Here is a 20,714-nt window from a genome sequence, read left to right on the forward strand (position 1 = left end):
ATTTCAGTTTGCATCAGATTTATGCTCTCTCAGAGTTCTAGTTCTTTTATGGTCACATTTTTTTTTGGCTTTTGTCAACCTTTCCAAGTTCAAACTGTTTACTCAATAATTCCCAAACATCTTCAAATCTTTCTGTTACCCAGCTCTCTTTTCAGCAGGGACCTAGATCCAGATGAATTCTTGAGCTAGTTCAGTGTGTCAGGCATTGGCCTTTTAAAATGCTCTATTTTAAAATGATAATAATAATAAATAATAAGATTATTATTTGCAAATTCAAATTGAGTTTTTAGTGTGTGAATACTAACAAGTCAACAAATGTGTAGCTGATGGTATGGAAAATGGGGTAAAAGGATATGATAAAGCCATTTAAGTCAATTCTAACTGGGAAAAGACCTCATCCTAGTGAGTGCTCAAGTGACAGTGGATCAGTAGCACCATCTGGTTTCATGGGTGGGCATGGTATTATATCTCTTTACATAGGATAGTCTAAAATCTACCAGCTCTTCTAGGACGGAATCCCATAGACTTTGCCTCTGTTTTCTGTGAAAATGGGGGATAGTTGACTATGCCTTTGATGTTTGAAGAGAGGGATTAAGCTGTTTTTAGATCCGGCTTTCCTTAAATTAGGAAGCTCCTTTGTTTCTAGGCCTCCCCTTTCAATGATATGCACTTCCCATTTCCCTTCGGAATTTTCTACTCCTTAGACCAATTTCCTTAGAGTTTTGCCCTAAGACCCATTGTTTATAGACGGGGCTGAATAATTCGGGTATCTCAGGAGGAGGGTGGCTTCTGCTTTCTAAAAAAATCATTGCCTAAGAAGAAGGCTTCCCATTTGTACCCTAGACTGGTTCTGAGAAGGGCTTTGAATTATGATTTTAAATTGGGGCAAAGGAGAAGACAGGTGGGGGTAGTGGGGAGGTGCTGGTAAGGAAAGGGATAGAAAATTGTGTTAGAGCAGCACTTAGACCCTTCCTCTCAGAAACTAATTGGTTTTCCGGGTGGTAGGACTCAGCCCAGTTCCCTCTCGTGTGCTGGGAAACGGAGGCTGAAGACCTAAAGGAGGTTCAGCTATTCCCGAAGTGTTTATTGAGCCCCTAATCTATGCTAGGTAGTGAAGAGGGGGACCCAAGACACAAAGCCAGAGGATTTGTGGCCTCCTAGGGACTGAAGTCGCTCACGGAGATGTGTGGGTTTGTCCAAGTGCTGGACCGACAGCCACTGGCAAGGCGAGGGTATGTCGGGCGGTTGCCAGGACAAGGGGCCGGCGCCACGGGACGTAGCCCACGTAGCCCACGTAGCCCACGTAGCCCGGGCTCCGCGAGCGTGCTGGGCCCTCCCTGCTGCCCCCGGCCCCTGCGGCCTCTCAAACTTCGCCTCGCACTCACCACGGCGCCTCGGGACTTAGGCACCTTCTGCTTTCCCAAGGCCCAGAGCCTGAGCCGCTACGTCTGCAAAGCCGGCGGGGAGCAGAGCAGGGAGGCGGGCGGGAGCCGCGGTCTCCAAAGAGACGCCCCCTGGCGCCCCGCGGCCTCCCGGGCCCCTGCCCCCGCGCCGGGCGACCCCGCGCGTGGACGGCGTGCTGCGCGCACGTCGGGCCGTCGCTGAGGGAGCCATAGCGGACCGCGGTCGGCGCCCCGGAGGCCGCTGCGGCCGGGCCGGGGGAGGGACAGCAGCAGGTGACCGGCCGGCCCGGGGCTATAAATAGGGGCGCGCGTCAGCCGCGGGCGGGAGCGGCGCCGGCGCGCGGGGCCGGAGGGCAGGGGCGGCGGCGGGCCGGGCGGCAGCATGGGTTCTCGGAGGGTCCCCAGCCGCGGCTGGGGCGCTGGCGGACGGGCCGGGGACGACGGCGAGGACGACGGGCCCGTGTGGACCCCCAGCCCCGCCAGCCGGAGCTACCTGCTTAGCGTGCGGCCCGAGACCAGGTGAGTCGCGCCCCGGGGGCCGACGGGCGTTGCGTCGGGAGGGCCGAGGCCACAGCAAGGCTCTGGGTGGGGGGCCCATCCTCTGGAGGCCCAAGCATGGGGACATGGACAGGCCACAGTGGCGCCCAGGGTCTCTCACGGCCCCTCATGGCCCCTTGTAGGCCTCAGGCAGGGCAAGGCTAACACAGAGGGGAGAAAGGGCCTCCTTGGGGGCGCTTTCACAGGGGCCTGAAGGCTTCCTTATCTTCCCTCCCTCACTCCCGCCCCATGGCTCACCCCGTACTGGCTACTCCCTGGCCTTGGATTCCACAGCGAGAGATAAGGAAGCCAGAGGGCCTGAAATTCTTCCTCGGCTGGAAGGGAGAGGAGGGCATTTACCGGGTCAGGGATAAGGGAGGACTAGGGGAAGATTCCGGGGAGCCGCTGGGGGACTGCCCCGAGTGGAGATTCTTAGCTGGATGGAGAGGTAACCAGGAAGAAATAAACCTATGCCAACGAGGTTCTTCTTCTGAGCCCAGGACTCTGGTCTCCCCAGGATCTTTGTGGGAGCTGGCGAGGTGACTGGGTTGGATGGGGTGCTGGTTAGTTCTGTCCGAAGATTCAGAACCTTTGACTCAGTGGGAGCCAGTTTGCCCTGCCCAATTTGGGGGAGTAGGGTGCCAAGGAAGAGGCTGAGCTGATGCGCCTTTTACTTCTCTTGCAAGAGTTACAGAGGTGTGCATGCTTTGTTTTAGGATCTAGGCCACCCCAGATATAGACTTACACAGATAGACAGTAGAGAAGCAGACAGCCACCCAGAGGCACACAGATACACACGTGCATTGCCATGGAGACAGATACTTCCTGCCCCCTCTGGGCAGCTCAGTTTCCCTCCAACACGGAGGGCTATGTTCCAAAGGGAATTGTGAAGGTTGGCTATTGTTTCTGTCACAGCTCCAGAATTTGGCTTGTTGTAGTACAGAAAACGGCCACTATGAGAACCTGTTTGGATACCTCTTGTCCTCAGTTCCTAAAACAACACAAAAATAGGCATCAAGGACATTCAGGAAAAGTCCCAGGCACTTCCTCGTGGATTGGCTGAGTTCTGTTGACCTTGAAGTTGGAAAAGTTCAAATGTAACTAGAACCTGTTTCTGCATAAAACTTGTCAAATGGTGTCACATGTCTGGGGCAGGGCCGAGGGCTTGTGTTAGTGACTAAGTCAGACTGGACGAGGCCCCTGGCTGCCAGGAAAGAATGCCCCTTCCTCCTAACTACTGGCTCTATGGAAACATTGGAATGAAATTTGGTCTTTTATTCCAATCTTTGATGAAGTTGACTGCCTTATGGGAACCTCACACTTGTCTCACACTTGTCACAGTGACTTGTCTGGGCTTTGCCTCCCGTGTCTGGCCTTTGTCAATACCAGTGGAACAAGTAGAAGAGAGAGACAGGGCCTTTCCTGGAGACAGCAGCAATGGAGGCAGGGTAGGAAACCAGGCCAAATGGGGAGGACAGGGGATCTGGACTCTTAGGAGAAAGGTTGGCAAGTGGACATTGTGTTCACTCTCCCGCTGCCTGGCTGAGCAGTTGTATGGCAGGAAATTTTTAATTGCACACCTGACGAGCACAAAGCAGTGTGCCAGCCTGAGAGCTACAGGTAGGATAGAGATGGCTGGCTTAAGTTCCTTGGACCGAAGTGGGAATGCTCTTAAGAGGAAACACTTTTCATCAAAGATTTAGAGGGGACAGGGCTGAGGCAGTGGGAGGGAGGGTTTTCTAGCCCAAGACTGTGGGCTGTGTTTTGCCCCTGCCAGCTGGTTATAGACCACCTCAGGTCCTGAGAGACAAGGAGAGCCAGATTCCTCTCACCTCTGGGAAAACCTGTGGCCAAAGAGGGGAGACTGGATGTGAATGAGGTTGTGTTGGTGAGTAGAGGGGGGCAGTTCCCAGTTCTCTAGCAAGGCCTAACTCTTGTGTTAGAGCAGGGAACCGTACAGTGTCCTGTCCCTCAGAACAGCCTGACTGCCTGTGGGGATAGGAAGAGGGCCTAAGAGGTAAAGGAGTAAGAGGGTCCCGTAAGGACTTTGCCAGCTGTCCCTGGCTGTAGCGCAGATGAGCCCTGACTATCCCAGAGTCCTGGCTGAGAGGCATCTTCTGTCCCCAATCATTCTTAGCTCAAACATCTTCTGGGTATACCTCTTTACAAATCATGGAGCTCTTGGGCATCATTCTCATGAGCTCTTGTGAAAATGAGCTGCCTCTGGGAGCTGACAGACAGCTGGGCTGGGGGCCAGGCCACCAGAAACCTTAGCCCAGGTCTAGAACCTGTCTTCCTACACACACCTCCCCTCCTACCACTCCACAGCCCTGGAGGGGTTTTCAGTCCATGGTCAGCTGAAGAATATTTCCAGTGTCCACTGGGATCAGAGGTACAGAGCATGCAAGTCGTCCCACCAAACTTTAGGCTCAGCCTCCTAGGGTGTCCAGCCTCCAGGACCCCACCCCTATAGGCAGGTGGGGCGTGGACCACAGTTGTGTGGATGCAGTTATAACTAACTAGTTTCTGAGAAACACTCAGAAGTTCCAGAAATCTCTGTCTCCTCATTTCTTGGAGGCTCTCGTTTAAGTGGGCTCAGAGAAGCAGCAGAACCTATGATTTTTGCTGTGACAACTTTGTAACATTTGTTCTGTTCTGCTTGAGTCAGGTGGGTTGTCTAGGGCTTTCAGAGAAACAGGCATTTTAGGTCAGAACTTTCCAAGGACCTTTTATGGCTCAGAATGTGTGAAAGCCAGGAAAGGTGGAGGGCTGCCCATAGCTTATATGGCTAGTCCCGGTTTTCGCCCAGGCCCACTTCTATCCTTTATGAAGAGACCTTTCCTTTCTGGGTCGAGTGCCAATTCTGTAAAATGAAGGTGGTGTTAGAACTCTTTAAGGCCTTTCTGCTCCAACACTTGATACCTCTGATTTTGACGCCTCTGATTTTGACCCCTTCAGAGTCAGTAAATGGGGAGTTCCTTGCCTAGGTGAGACACCTGAGCCTAATTCTGGCCCATCTGCAGGGGACAGTCATTTTCTGTTTTCTGAAGACATCGTGCCTTCATCACCCAGGATTCCTCCTGACCTGGCTGACGATGTAAGGGTGGGGCCTAGAGAAAGGACAACGGGGCCAGGGAGCAGAGTGTTCCAGCTAGCCCTGGAGAGAGGGCTGGGGAAGGGTCACTCTCCCAGCACAATGCTTTGCCCATTTGCAGGTGGAACCTGTCATTTTTCTCTCTGACTTGGCTGATTCTCTCCCTCTACTTCCCAGGGAAGAAATCCAGACCCAACAAAGGAGAAACCTCTCGATTCTGAGGAGAAAGGCAAAGGAAGTTCATGGTCAGGAAAGGATGGAGTTGGCCAGTGCCTTGGAACCATGGGAGGTTCCACCCACGCGGATTTTTAAAGCTCTGAGCAAAGGCAGCTGCATTCTTGCTTTCTCTTTTCCATCTTTTCTGGAGCAGCAGAAAAGGGTCCTGGGGGGCAGGACCCTTCCTCTTTGAAAGATGCACTGCTCTTCCTTCCCTGCTTCCTCTTCCCTCTTTCTTCCTTCCATGAAAGAGCTATTGAATATCCACTGTATGCCTACCACTGTGCTGGGGTCTCTAGAAGCTACAAAATAGAGCTAGATTTGAAGGCTGGGTGGGTATTAGGATTTAGTTGAGCAGAAGGAAAGAGGGAGGGCTTTCTAAGCAGGGAGGACAAAAGTGAGGGTTCAGAGGCCAGGAATGGACGTGCCATGCCAGTTAGGGCCAGGTATGATTACAGTGGAACCTGAATGTTGGGAAGTGGAGAACCATGGTCATAGTTGGGGTGTGAATAGGTCAGGGAGGGCCTTAAGTGCCCAGTCAAGGCTTTGAGAGAGTATAATATGTGATGGGGGGACTGTAGCATCTTTTTCAGAGGAGTGTGATGAAGGGTGAAGGAGAAAGGGGTTGAAGTAGCCATCAGATAGAGAGCCTTGAGGGTCTAGATCACAACACAACATGAGGAGTCAAGAGAAAGGGAGAAAGAAGGGCCAAGAAGTGTTGAGTGTTTGGACTTGGGGTTGGAAGAGAGAAGAGTCTAAAATGGCAGGTTTGGAGCTTCGGAGTTAGGAAGAATGCTAGTGGTATCCACACGCCTCCTGGAGTGGAAATTGTGTTTTGGAGTAGAGGACGAGGTTGGTCTTTTTATAAGGAGACAGGCTGTCAGTGGGGTGTCTTGTGGTTAAAGGTATAATACGAGCAAGAGAGAAACAGCTGCAAGGAGTTAGTGTGGGTGGGCTGGCCCCTGAGGTCTCCTAAAGAGCTGTGGGAGACAGGGTCCCTAAATCCACTGGAGATATTTGTGTTGGGAAAGGTTGAGGGAGAGGTAAAAGCTGGCTTATATCAAACGGGCTGGATCTCCACTAAGGGGCAGTGGTGGGTGGGTCCTTCCCCCACAGTGGCCCTAGCCAGTGTCTGTTCTCAGGCGCCCCGAGGGAAGAATGGACGAATGATCAGGGCTCTAGGTGTAATGGACCTTGTGCTGGTCTGACCGAGCTGGGTGCCTCCTGGCTCCTCCTCAGTTAACTGCTTTGTTTTTCTCTTCTTCACTCTCCCAGCTGGTTTGCCTTGCCTGGCCTCTTTAACAGAACTTTAACACATTAATGGGTGTTCTCCAAGCCACCGGTGTCCTTCCCAGCCTGTTAGGGGATTTCCAGGAATGGGATCTCTTCTTCCACAATAGCCAAGGGTTGAAGCAGATGCTACCCCTAGGCTGGTGTGCTGTGGGGTGGGGAAACGTGCCAAGAAGCTCTAAGTCCTCCTCTTGAGGGCACTGACTCAGGTACCTGGGACACACCATTCTCTGAGGGCAGCCTCAAGGGGCTTCCTTTCTGCCTAACCATTTCCCTAGACTCTGCTGCATTTAACAAGCTCTTGGTTTCAGAAAGACTGGTGTCCGGAGGAGAGGCCACTTGCTAACTGGAGCAGGCCAACTAAGACAGCTGGTCCCTTTTAATAGAAAGGCCTCTGGGCCCCAGATGGTGACCGATTAATACTTTGCAGACTGTTGTTGATTTTGTCGCCTCCTCTCCTTGCTTTTTTGGCCTAATGATTCCATTTGCTGTTTTTGCTTAGCTTATCAAGCAGCCGGTTGTCTCACCCCAGCTCTGGAAGGTAAATGCACATTGCATTACATTTCTCTGACTGCTTTTTCTCTCGAGTCTGGTCACTGAGGGGCCTCGGATTGATTGCTTGTGCACTAACCAGGCTGCATGGGGTGAGGGGAGGGCTGGAGAGTGGGTGGCGGAGGGTGTGAGAGGTATTCACGTGAGCATGAGTCTCACAGGGGCCAGAGCCGATGCTTGCATGGACCGTTTGAAAGGAGTGCAGGGACCCAGAAATCGGCAAGAGTTTTGAGATGCCTGCACTGTATCTCTGGCCCTGGGAGAAGTACCCCTGGACTAGAATGGGGAGCTGCCAGTCATGTGACCCATTTCTTCTCATCCTAGGTTTTCATAACCACACATCTAGGTTTGACACCTTACTGTCTGTCTTCTAACCATGGCTGCTGCCCTACATTTTTTTTTCTTCAGTCCCTTCAGTTCTCCTACCACCTCCTTCTCTGAATTTCCCTTTCCTTTGGCTCCTCTGTATCCCTGCAGACTGGGAACTCTGTGAGGTCAGGGGACACCTTGTTACTGTATTCTTGCATAGCTTGTTCTTTGAATCTGCTGCAGAGCCAGCACAGGGCCTGAGCAGGCCATGGGTGGGGTTTCCCTGTTGAATGACTGCCCTTTTGCCTCCCGAGCTGGGGACAGCTTTCTACCCCTGGCTGAACTAACTGTTACGATCAAAGTTGGGAGTATTTCCTGGCTATTCACTCCACTGGTTCTCATCCCAGACTCTGGAAGATTTGGGGAGAGTTGGCTACGGTTTCTTTACACAGAAGGATTTCTGAGTAGCTAACTGGTTTGTGAATAGCTAGTAAAATCTACAGACGTGATTAGCACCTATCATGTAGGTTTTCTCTGATGGGGAGAACACTGAGGAACCATCTTCTGTGAGGAAGACAGGGTATCACAACTAGTTCAAAATGGAGCATGGTCAGTGATGGAAAAGAGACAATCCTGGAAGTTTATTTACAACGGGGTAAATAACCAAACCTAAGGACAAGGGTGGGTTCCTTTGAACATCATGACAACCAATGATTCTGGTGTTCTCCAGAGAACACGTGATTAGGCTGTGATATCCTTATGAAGTCACAGAGTTAGTTCGAAGGACTTGGAGCTGTCAGGGTTGGACCAGACCATTTCCAGACGAGTGGACTTCTTGGCTTTCTGGGGTACTAGAAGCAGCACACAGAGTCCATCCCATGTCCAAATGGTTTGGAGGATGGGGACAGAAAGCATGTGACATTCAGTGGAACATGACAGTGTATGCAGTGTCTCTCCCTGTCCCCTGAAACGCACGCCGGACCCACTTCTCTGGAGGGCTTCCATCCAGGCATGCCTTTCGATAGTTACTACAATTTTCCAATGTAAATATTTTTTTAAAAATATAGCTTAGGACCTAGTGTGGAAAGTTGGAGAAGGTAAGTATACTTTCCCATTCAAAAAAAGTAATGAAATAACTATCTGTTGTTGAATATGTAGCATGAGCACTTGTCTCTGCAAATTTTCTTGAAGCTTGATTTTCATATTTTCTCACTCATCCAGTAGTCAAAACTATTTTTTTAGGCTTGCCTAAGCAGCTTCATCCCTAAGAGCCTAAGCTGAATATTAGGTTCAAGTTCATGTTCGTAAATAAGTAAGATAGGATTCAAACTAAGTAGGGAGGACATAATCAGGGATGTTTTGAATTAGTTGCAAAATCATAGAAGTCCAATTGCTTTTGGCAAGACAGTTTCCTCTAGAAACTGTTGGTTGGGATTTGGTGTTCCCTAAAGTCAGAAATTGCTGTTAGTGTGAGAGCAGTGAGAAATGTTTTCAGATGTGGTGTTTCCTGAGTGTCAGGGATTTGATAGTCTAGGTCCTAAAGGACCCTCTGTTCTAAGTGAGTATGAAAAGGAAAGGAAAAGACACTTTTTAGATGAGCTTTAGGTGAGAGCGTTGCAGGGAGTGTCACGGACATCTAACTGCAGGCCTCACTCAAATGTTCAGGCATGTGAGAGATTGGGCTCCCCTTTCTGGGTAGTCTTTGTAGGGGAGGACTTCTTTCAACTCCTGGAAGGCCCGGGCCTCTGCAGTCGGCCCTGTGGAGAAGCCATGGCTGTACCCCTGTTAGACCAGAAGTCTTCTTGATTCCAGACACACTTCCTGGGATGCAGCCTTTCTCTTCAAACTCAAGTCCAGAATGATATCTATGGAAATGACAAGTTGAATGTGGGTTGTAGCTCTTGTTTGCTTGTCCCTGCAGCCCCTGGTGGAGAGGTCGTGGGAGGACACACATTTCCTGTGGGTGACCATGGAGAAAGGCAACTTTGAATGATTTGTCTTTCTCTTCACAGTTCCTCCTGCTTCTCTTTACTTTATCCTCACAGTCCTTGCTGCTCACAACAGAGTGTGTGAATTTGGAGAGGGAGGAGGGCTGGGCACGGCTTGTGTACCACACAACCTGGCTGTGTGGTTAATGCTTCACGCGTAGGGACGCATTGTTTCTCTGCTGGCTCACAAGAAGGCTTGGTGTGGTGGTTTGCTTCCTGTCCCAGGAAGGAGAAGACTGTAAATGCTGACTGTTGTTGGTGAGCCCACACTGGACTCAGCCCACAAATGCACCAGAATTCTGCAATATTGACTGTCACAGGGAACTAAAAGTCCTGTGTGTAATTTGGCAGTCCTGCCGGTTGGTCCTGGAGCTGCCAGCCATGTGTTCACTTGAGCATATGGGTTTCAGGGATGGAGCAGGGGGATATATATGGCTGGCTTCTCACTGCAGGTCCATAGCCCTATTTAGGGTCAGAATTCATTTGAGTCTCTTTTTTGATACCCCTAGGAATTGAGGTCTAGACCCCTAGCATTGGCAGGCTTATTCTTTGTCTGCTATGGGTTTGTGTTCACAAATGCAGGGTTTTTTTCCTGAGCCCAAGCTTTAGAGAGTTCCTTGTATCTTAGGACCTGTGTATCCTTGAGGGCTAGCCAGCTTTTCCCTCTCTGGCATGAGTGGAGCTCTGCTATGCTGGGGTCTCCCTCTCTGAGGCTGAGCCTGGCCTTGTGTGTGTCTCCTCCATGCACGAGCATCCCTGGAGTTCAAAGGTAGAGGCCAAAGCAAGGCCCCCAATAAGGATGGGATGGGGACACCAGGGCTGGGGGTCTGGCATGCTCAGGAGCCTGGCCTGTGGTCAGAAGCCTGACTGTTGTAATGGGTCTGGGTCAGGAGGCCACTCAGCCCTTTGGTACCATCCCTGCCCCTAACCTGGCCAAGAGGCCTAGGCTTCCTTGAAGAAAGACTTGCCTAGGTGCTGGAACCATGGCCTCAGGATGACAGATGGACATGGTAAGATTTAAGCTGCCTTGCACAACGCCAGGCTGTGGTATTTGCGGGGAAGGCTGCTCTGAATAGTTCTTTGCCTTTCCTAGGAGCACCTTCTGCTCCATCATTGCTCAGCTAACAGAGGAGACCCAGCCACTATTCGAGACCACGCTCAAGTCCCGGGCTGTGTCCGAGGACAGCGACGTCAGGTTCACCTGCATCGTCACAGGTAATGAGGCCATCTCTGTGATTCATCCACAGAGCAGGGTTTAAGGGGGCTATGGAGATGGGCTTGGAGGGGGATTGGCCAAGTGTACAAAACTGCAAGTTGACATTTGTTTTCTTAGCTTTCTCTCCAGTTCAATCTCCATGTGTGGGCGCTGGGTCCTTTTCTCTTCCCGTTCTGGAGCCACATATATACCTTGCTCTTCTTCAGAACCTGTGTTCAGTAAAGGTTCCTCACCTTTAGATGTACACAACTGATGAATCTTAGTTTCAAGGAAAGAAACTCTCTAATTGAAAGAGGTTTTTGAGATCATCTTCTGAAGTATCCCCATTTTACAGTTGGGTATTTTGAGGCTGGGGAGTCTGAAGCCTGAAAGACAAGTGATATACAGTAATTCAGACTACAGACCCTGGGGACAGACTGCCTGGCTTGAAATGCTGGCTCGTCCCCTTTCCAATTATGTGATACTGAGTAGGTTACATAACCTTGCAGTGCCTCATCTGTAAAGTGGGGATGATAACAACATGAACCTCATAGGGTTATTGTGGGACTGAATGCAGTACTATAGGCAAAGCATTTGGAATAGTTCCTGGCATATCATCTACGTATTAGAAATTAAAAACATTGTTTGCATTTCAGTGAGCTCCATGTTAGAATTTGAAGCAACAGGTTAGTTGAATAGGAAACAGTGTGATGCTCCTTGTAAGGGCAGGATAGAAGGGTGAGAGCACTAGGAAGCTGGCCTTGGGTGTTGCCCCTTCCTCAGACCTTCCCCCGCCCCCCGTCCGCAGCATCTTCCATTGCACCAGCCTGTCCTTAATCCTTTTTAAAGAAAATCAATCTTAATTTTAAAGTAACTTAAAAATTATTTTTATCAAATTAATATGTGTACATTATTTTAAGACTTCAAATTATTCCAAAAGGCATATATCAAAATATAGCAGTTCACCCTTCCATCAGTATGTTTTCCTAGAAGCAACTGTGTTCTGCTTTTAGCTACTCGTTCTGGTGTGTATGCATTTCCATTATGCTAAGTAATATATGAATACTGCTGACTTTTGAGTCTTCACGTTAAATGCTGTCTAGTCTTCCATTTATGGGAGATAAGGAATTAGCTCTCTTTACCATAATTTTCTCAGTTCCCCTCATTTATCATCTCAGTATAGTTGATATACTTTTGCTTAAGTTAGTATTTATTGTTTACCTGGTCACGCTTATGCAGTGTTATTCATAACCAAGCATTGTAGTATACTATGATTGTATTTCTTCTGATTTTTTTTTTTTTTTTAGGTTAGTATTTTCTTTACTTTTTGGTATCTGTTGCTGATTTTTCTTATACTTTCTATTAGCGTCTTAATACAGTTTCCTGCAAGGTCACTGCCATCAGTATTCTGTCAGTTACTTTCCTTGGAGATGTCCCTCTTGCAGATCTTCATTCTTCTTCTGTTTGAACTTGTGGCCTCTTAGGCCTGGGTCTTCCCTTTGCTTTTCTCTTGGGTTTGATTTAGTTTACTGAATGTCATGTCTTCTTTTTTCTTGATTTACTCTCTGGCTTTATTAAATGACACCCTCCAATAGTTTTGTCAAGTCCTAAGGGTGGTACAACATCGGGAGGCATTGTGATGACCAGTTCTCAGCCTGTTTCTCCTCTGAGTCATTCTGCTCCAATATCATTCAGTTGCTCTCTGTGTCCAGCGCATGGTTGACATCCTAGGATCTCCCTTCACTGTCATTTGGTAAATTTCCCTTTGTCCTCTCCTGTGATGGATTTCCTGTGTTTTGTATTCCACATTTTTACCTTGATTTACATTTTTGTTTTGGTAGCTTCCTAGGAAGGGTACATGAGAAGTAAATGTTAGATAACTTGTGTCTGAAAATGTCTTTTTTTTCTACATTACCCTTGATGGAGAGTTTGGTTGGGTATAGAAGTCTAAGTTGAAAATAATTTTCCATCAGAATTTTGAAGCGATTTCTCCATTGCCTTCTTGCTTCTAATGTTGTTGTTCAGAGCAGGAAGACAGTTTGATTCCTAATACTTTGCATGAGACCATCCCCCCACCCTACCCGCCATCTCTGGAAGCTTGTAAGAATGTTCTGCTGTTTCATAACGATGTATCTTGATATGGGTCTCTTTTCATCCTGGGGCGTGCTTGGACGCTTTCTATCTGGAAACTGAATGCCTTTAGTTCTGGGAAATTTGAGATTATTTTGATGTTGATTTCTTCCTCTTGTTTTCTCTGTTCTTTCTGGAATTCCTGTTATGTAGACATTTGTTCTGAAGGACTCATTCTCTTATTATACTTTCTTTCCTTTTCGTCTATTTGTCTTTTTGCTCTACTTTCTGGGAGATTTCCGCACTATTATCTTTCAACTCTTCTGTTGAATTTTTTTTATTTCTAAGGGCTCTTTTAAAATCCTTTTCTGTAGCATCCTGTTGTTTTGATGAATATAATATCTTTTAGCTCTTTGAGGCTAGTAATAATAGTTTTCTAAAAGTTTCCTCTCCCTACATAGCTGTGTTTCTTCCAGTTAAACTTATTTCATTTGTTTTGGTGCATAGTCTTCCATTTACAGGCTCTCCTCTGATATGTATGTGTCTTTGACTAGCAGATAATGATTAAGAGTGGGAGACTAAAAAGCTGATGGGAAGTTCTAAACAAGGAGGAGGGTCTGGAAAGCTTGGGTCTTCCCTGAAGGATGATCTGGGTGGCCACTGTCGAGAATTGCCAAAGTGTTTCTTTAGTCCTTTCCTCTTGGACCAGCAAGATTTCCTAGTGACTAGTCTTCCAGTATCTTGTCTGGAGGGTAAAGGTTTTATGGGAAATAAGCAGATGAGAGTGTTGGGTGGGCTTTTAGTATAAAGTGTTTATTTTATATGTGTGGTTATTACATTTTTCTGTTTTCCATAGAGCAGTCATGCCTCCACTTGCTGGCTTGGCAGCCAGGTAATGTTTTCCAGTTAAAAACCTCACTTTTGGCTGTGTTGGGGAATAAGCCATCACCCAGTGGTATGGAGTGGGTGAGGGAATCCAGAGAGCTGATCGTTTTTCAAGCAACCTTTCACTGCTCCTCCTCTATGCCCAGTCCCAGAGACACCTGGTGGCCAGTTCTTATGTTCTTTGAGGATTTTCTTGTGTTCAAAATGTGGGTCTCAGTTTTCCCCACTGCTGGCTTCCCGTCAGCTGTCTTGGGTCTGCTAAGTTGCCACTTGTCCATCTGCTTTCCAGCGTTCACAATGCTGTCACCTCTGTTGCTTGCTTTACATGTTCTCCCCTTCCTTGTGTTCTTATATCTTTAAGAAAGAATCTTTTTAGTGTAGTCTTAATGGGTTTTGGGGGAAGGATAAAAATAGATGGTCTGCTCCTTTGGCCTTTTTACCTAGAAGCCTACTTCTTCTTTGCCTGGCATATTCCTTCTCATCTTTCAAAGCTCAGTGCAAACAGCTCATCCTCCAGGAGGTCATCTCCAGCATTTCCACGGGAAGCCCTTGCTGTCTTCTGTGGCACAGTTTGTTTATACATCTGTCTCTCCAACAAGACTGTGAGGTCTGCGAGGTTAGAGCACACACCTGACATATTGTGCCTCTTGGGAGCAGGCATAAAGAAGGCGCTCAGTAAATATTTGCCAAATGACCATGCTGTGAACAAAATTCGTAGCTTTTCTACTTTCCACGTTTCAGCTGTGGCTTCAGTGCCTTGGAAACAGCAGCTGCTGCGGAGACCTTGGACCACTTCAGAGTGGTCCATTCTCTCCTTCTCTCCTTCTGTCCTTTGTAGCCATTGACTCAGCAACATGGAGAACCCCAACATGAGTCTGACTTACAGAGTCTTGGGGTATTTTATTGAACACTCCCACTGTCATCATGGGAGTAAGCTTTTCCCTCTTTTAGGCCCAACTCAAAGGAGCAAACATTTTTCCCTTTAGTTGCCATGACACCCATGTCTCATGACAACCAATGAGAGCCAGGGCCTTCCGTGCAGGAGCCCCTTCCATGTTGAGATCTATAGCACTACTAATGAGGCTGTGAGTTGTCCAGGGCTCCAGCTATCTCTGACATCCGAATCCTTGTCCACTGTTGTACCTGACTCCATCCTTCTCCCTCCTCACCCCACACATATAAAAGAATCTCAAGTTACCTGAGTTTTATGTAGCAGATTATTGAAAGAGGTCTTCGTGACCACCATAGTATACTGAAATGAGCCATTTCCAATTAGCATGGAGGAAAGAGAAAATGCAGACGTAGGGGAGGGGAAAAGGTGATGCAGAAAGCAAGAGAGCAAAAGAAACAGGGTTAGAAGTTGGGCTTCCCCAGTCTGGAAAGGCGGGCAGTGGATAGATGTATGGCGGACACTGGCCTCTGTGAGACTGACGCGGTAATCCGGCTTGTCTCCATGGAGATAATAACCACACTTGCCTCTCTTCCTCCTACCCTACTGGTAGCATTTCGTAAACTAGGCTGTGATGAGTCAGCCCACCAGCACCCTGCCAGGACCAGGTGATGCTTTCCTGGTGGGTCAGAACCTAGTCCAGGTGACAGAGGTGTCTGTGCTGGTTCCGCACTGGCTAAGCTGTGAGGGATGCCCTTGGCAGCTCAGAGAAGGAGAGCACAGACCTGAGGTTCTTCCCTGTCAGAGCGGGCCTTGACTGGGCCTTCTGTCTCCTGTCTCCCCCAGGGGTCCCTCTGGCTAGAGTGCCTCTTATTCTCCTTGAGACTGCCTATCTCTTTCCAGCTTGGTGATTGCCTTCCCTCACTCTCCTTAACACTATTGTAGGTTCCGCGGGTGGGTGTGTGTATGTGTCTGCGTCTGCGTGCACACGCTTGTGCACATATTGAGGCAGGAGGAGGAGGGAACACCAGGAACAGGTCAGCTTGTTTCTAAAGAAACTTCTTTTAGACAAATAAGTCAGTATGATGACTGCTGGGGGTAAAAACGCATACATCAGTCCCAGAATCTCCAGTGGAAAGAGCATTAGAGAAAGGAAAAGGAGACTAGGGGCTTTGTTATGTGCTAGCTGTGTGACCCTAGGTAACTTACTTAGTTTCTCTGAGCCTCATCTTTACTTTTGTGTAAAAGAGATTAAAACGCTTGCACTGTTTTATAGAAGACAGAGATTTGAAGTTTGCCTCTTCTGCTTACCAGCTAGATGACTTTGGGCAGGAGCCTTAATTTCGTGGGTCTTGATTTCCTCTTCTTTAAATTGGGGATTAATAACAGTGCATTCGTCATAGGATTTTGGTGAGGACTAGATGAGATAATATGTGAAAAATGTTCAGCTGAGTCTCTGGCACATAGTAAGTCTTCAGTAAATGTTAGCATTTATTTTCACAGCATTGTTATTAAGGGCCAAGTGAAATTCTGTATTTGAAACTCTAGATTTACATTAAACATTATTCTCCTGAACCTGAGCTGCTCCGAAATGGAATGGTTGGGACGAGGCTGCAAGTCCCCGAGCTGGGTTCCAGACCCTGGCCTGCTGGCTGGGAAGCAGAGGTTGCAGGGTGTGACAGGGGAGAGGGAAGGCCACAGGCTCCAGTACTGCTGTGGACTCTTCTGCCTACGGCTGAATGTGTGTGTGTGCATACCTTCCTGTGGACATACACACGCACACATGTGTATACAGCAGGGAATAAAGGACCTCTATTGCTTTTGTGTGTTTTGGAATATAGTTCCTAATATCCAGGAGATAAGACAATGTTTTCTCCCCAGATAAAGTTGTTTCCAAAACCCATTTTGCCATGGAGCCCTATGCTGTCAGATTGGCCCCCACTTTGTGATGAGGCGCCAGTGGGTGGCATGGGGGCTGAGGCCTAATAGTTTCACTGTCCCCCTCCTGGCCCGGTCGCCCCAGCGTGACTGGACTCAGATGCCCTGGAGGCTGAGGCCCTACTGGGCAGGTCATGGGGCAGGGAGGCTCTGAGTCGGGCCCTCGTAGGGGTGAGATCATCCCACAGGATGGTGAGGACACCTGTGCTGGCCGTGGCCACACACACAGTGATGTAACCAGGGGCTTTAGCTCACAGTGGAAACATGAGGTTCGCTTTACAGTCAGGCTGCCCAGAGTTTGTTCCTGGCCGACCCTGCTGCAGCCTTGCCTCCCTTGCTCCCTGCGCCTATATACGGTTCCTCAGAATGCCCTTTGCTTTCCACCCTCATGCTCTGCTGTTCTGTTCCTTTGTCAGGCATGTCCTTCCCATCTACCTCTGGTTAGTTTGTCACTCATTCCCTTACTTACTCATGTACTCACCCATCCAGCAGATTTTGTTAAGTAACCACTATGTGCCAGGCACCATGTTAGGTGATTCGGATGTAGCAGTAAAGAAGATGTGATTCCTGTGCACAGGGGACATACAGACTCTAGGAGAGAAGGTGGAAATAGTTATATAGAGTATCTTGATTAGTGCTATGAAGGGGAAGTGCAAGCACTGAACCCACATTTTTTGAAATTCTGCCCGCCATTCAAGGCCAATTCAAAAGCTACTCCTCCCAGAAAACCTCTCCTGATTCCACAGCCAGGGGCGCTTTCTCCCTTCTCTGCACCCAGAGCACTTAGTGCATTGCTTCATTCATTCATCTATAAATACTTAATGAGCATTGATTTCATACCAGGCACTATTCTAGGAACTGGGGACACAGCAGTGAATAACACAGACAAGTCGTGCAGCTGATGTTTCCACAGGCAGTTGGAGAAGATGGACATAAACAGAGTCATAGTGTATAATGTGTCAGGCAGCCATGCATTCTACGAAGAAAGATAAACATAGAGGAATGAGAAGTACAGGGCGAGAGAGTTGCTCTTTAATGCAGGGTGGTGAGGAAGGCCTCTTTGAGGAGGTGATGTGAGAACAGAGACAAGGAATTACGGTGTAGTGTTCGCATAGGGTATGACAGGCGAGCCAGCAGGATCATGTGGCTGGGCTACAGCAAGCAAAGCAGAAAGTACTAGGTGAGGCCAGTGTGATAATAAGGCTCAGATCAGGGGGCCTTAATGAAGTGGAAGCTGTTGGGTATTTTTCAGCAGAGGAGTTCCATGGCCTGACTTTATTTTAAAGGGCTCCCTATGGGAGCCCTTGCTGTTCTGAGAATGGGCTCAAGAGCGGCTAGGATGATAGTAGTGAGATCTGCAAGGAGATTATTGCAGAAATCAATGTTTGAAGTGTTGGTGATGGACCAGACTGATGATGGGACTGGCAAGAAGTGATCAATTCTGGATATATTTTGAAGGGAGGGCGCTTAGGATTGTCTGATGGAGTGGATGTGGGAAAAGAAAAGAATAAAGAATCCCATGTTTTGGCCTGAGCCAAAGTAGAAGGATGCAGTTGCTATTTACTGAGCTATGTGGGGACTGACATTGGAGAGAGGGGAATAAGGAGCTTGGCTTGGGCCACGTTAACTTCGATACCTATTAGACTTCCAAGTGGATGTCAGGTCCACAGAAAGAAGAACCAGGAGTTCAGGGGAGAGGGGCTGCATATTCAAACTTGGGGGTCATAAGCATATAGATATTTAAAGGCCACAGGCCAGGATTAGTCCCCCTAGATCAGCGGTCCCCAACCTTTTCAGCTCCAGGGACCAGTGCACTTATGAGAATCTAGTGCCTGATGATCTGAGGTGGAGCTGAGGCAGTGATGCTAGTGCTGGGGAGTGGCTGCAGATATGATGAGGCATGGCTCGCCTGCCACTCACCTCCTGCTGTGCATCCTGGTTCCTAATAGGCCATGACTGGTACTGACTGGTCTGCAGCACTGGGTTCGGCGACCCCTGCTCTTGGTTATATGGAGAGAGAATGGAAAGTGGTTCTGAGGCCTGAGCTCCGGGACTTCTCACATTTACAGGCCTAGGTGGAGAGGATGGAAAAGATTAGGAAAAGCAGCCAGTGAAGCAAGTGGGGAAAAGGTTTCGGAAGAGGGATCAATGCTGATAAGTTGGGTAGGTGAGGCTGAGTCAGCATTGGATTTGGCAACGTGTGAGTCACGGGTGACGTGGACAAGAGCAAATCCCGATTCACTGGCGGTACTAAAGCCTGATTAGAGGACAGAGAGTGAAGACAGCGAGTACAGACAAGTCTTTTACATTTTTCTGTAAAGTAGAGAATGGAGAAATCGAGGTAGGAGCTAGAGAAGGACTGGGCCAAATGAAGTTTTTTTAAAGAAAAGGAGAGAGTACGACAGGCTCGTAAGCTAGCGGGAATGGTACAATAGTGAGGAAAAGTTTGATGATGCAAGAGAGCAGGACAGTAGTTGGAGAGGTCCCTGATGAGGCAGGAAGAGGTGGGATCCAGTGTGGGTGGCTTTAGCTAGGCATGTGGGCAGTTCATCCAGACAGTAGGGAAGGCAGAGCAGGTATGAACAGATGCAAGTGGGTCTCTGCCTTGTGCGGCAAACTGTCTTGTCTTTTCTTCTGTGTAGTAGGTTCCCTGAGAACAGAGACCCTGTTCGTCAAGTTTTTATATCATAACCTTCACTTGAGAGTCAGCTCCTACTTAATATATATGTATTTGAGGCAATATATGTTAGGAGTCTTAGATTTTTAATAAATATTGCAAATCAGTTGGAGTTAGCTTAAAAAAATGAAGCAGAATTCGTTGGTAAGGCTAGACAGGCTTTTTATTGAATTGACAAGTAGGAGTACGGCCATGGCCAGGCAAGGAATGGAGCCAGTATTTGGAAGGATGTCAGCACTCTATCTGGTTCCTAGCTCTTATTATATCCTGAAAATCAACTTCGTTTTTCCATTTCGCTGCAGATCAGCTTTGTCTGCTGCTTAGTCTGTGTAGCAGAAGATGATTGTACCTCTTTAAAGTTATATTTCCAGACATAAGCATAGATTGTCTCTAGGGCCTAATTCCCAAATCCTAGGTCAAAGAACTGGATTAGATTAGTTGATTGGGTGTCCATTACTGGACCAGTCAGCCGTGTGGCCATGGAAACAGGGAACATGTGACTCTAGTAGTTGGAAGCTCTCCTGGTGGGTAGGACCAGAAGTCGCCAGAGAGGAGGGCCTGGGAAGACACTTCAGTCAGTCTCATGTAGTGAGTGGTAGGTAGGTAGGTAGATGTGTGTGAGGTGGGGGGGAGGGCGTGGGGAAGATGGAGGGATGGATGGATGGATGGATGTTTTAGCTGTGTCATCAAATAATCCTAACAGTCCAGGAACCTGGAATGAAAGAAGGATGGCTCTCTGCAGTGGTCTTAATGTCAGAGTGCTGTGGGGAGACTTTTGCGAATAGAGCTGTTACTACAGCTGAGGATGTAGAGCAGGCCACTGAAGAAAGGAAGCTTATTGCTACCAGCCAAGGCTTTCTAGAAACTTCTTTCTTTTTTTCTTACCAGGAAGCTAGGAGTATTCTCCTGCATAGTTGATTTGCCTTCCAGCTGCTAAAGAGTAACAGTTTTCATCTTTGACAGGGCCTACCTTCTAAAATTAAGCTGAGCCATACGATAGCCTTGTTCTTTTAGCAAGCCTGGGGCAGGTGGGCCAGTCCAGTCTCTTCGGGTAGTTTGAGGAAACCATGGTGTCCTTCTCTCCTCCCACTATTTGGAACTGGTCTTCCTATAACGCAGTCTCCTGCTTCCTTCTTAGGATACCCAAAGCCAGAGGTGACCTGGTACAAGGATGACATGGAGCTAGACCGCTACTGTGGCTTGCCAAAATACAAGATCACTCATCAGGGCAACCGTCACACACTGCAGCTCTTTAGGTAAGGGAGAGGGTCCTTCTCTGTCCTCTGTGCCCTTCTGAGGGTCCAGTGGCCCAAGCCTGCCCTTAGGAGTGGAGTTAGCTGGATGAAGATGCGCAGGCAGGATCTGGAGGTGGAGGGTGAGGTGCTGCTGCTGAGTTGAACCACCTGGTAAACTGCGTCTGTCTGTGGCGTCTGGGATCTCCTAAGGCCAGGGTGGGAGTGTTTCTGACAGCCCGAGAGCTGAGTGCAACCATAGGAGGTCCTGACCCACGGAAGCATTTTCCATGAGATCAGCTGCCAAAAAAAGGTCCTGTGTCATTCTTTACAAGGGGCTGTATGGGTCACCTGCTTCTGAAGGGAGCTCTCCTGGGCCCCAAGTCTAATCCCTCCTGGAAAAGCATGACCTTGGTCAGCTCCCGCCCTCTTGCTGGCT

At 48.5% G+C, this 20,714-nt stretch overlaps 1 protein-coding gene across 1 annotated transcript in view; it reads left to right on the plus strand.

Moving 5' to 3' along the window:
* The first annotated feature begins 1,770 nt into the window (after positions 1–1,770).
* The window catches only part of ALPK3 (alpha kinase 3), a 55,595-nt gene continuing 36,651 nt past the window's right edge, over positions 1,771–20,714 (plus strand). The window contains exons 1-4 of the mRNA XM_039858223.1: positions 1,771–1,922; positions 7,043–7,081; positions 10,483–10,604; positions 20,182–20,299. Coding sequence (XP_039714157.1) covers positions 1,786–1,922; positions 7,043–7,081; positions 10,483–10,604; positions 20,182–20,299 — 416 coding nt within the window. The 5' untranslated portion in view covers positions 1,771–1,785. The remainder of the gene's footprint in view (positions 1,923–7,042; positions 7,082–10,482; positions 10,605–20,181; positions 20,300–20,714) is intronic.

Source organism: Pteropus medius, unplaced genomic scaffold (genome assembly GCF_902729225.1).
Source record: "Pteropus medius unplaced genomic scaffold, Ma_sr-lr_union100, whole genome shotgun sequence".
Classification (NCBI taxonomy): Eukaryota; Metazoa; Chordata; class Mammalia; order Chiroptera; family Pteropodidae; genus Pteropus; species Pteropus medius.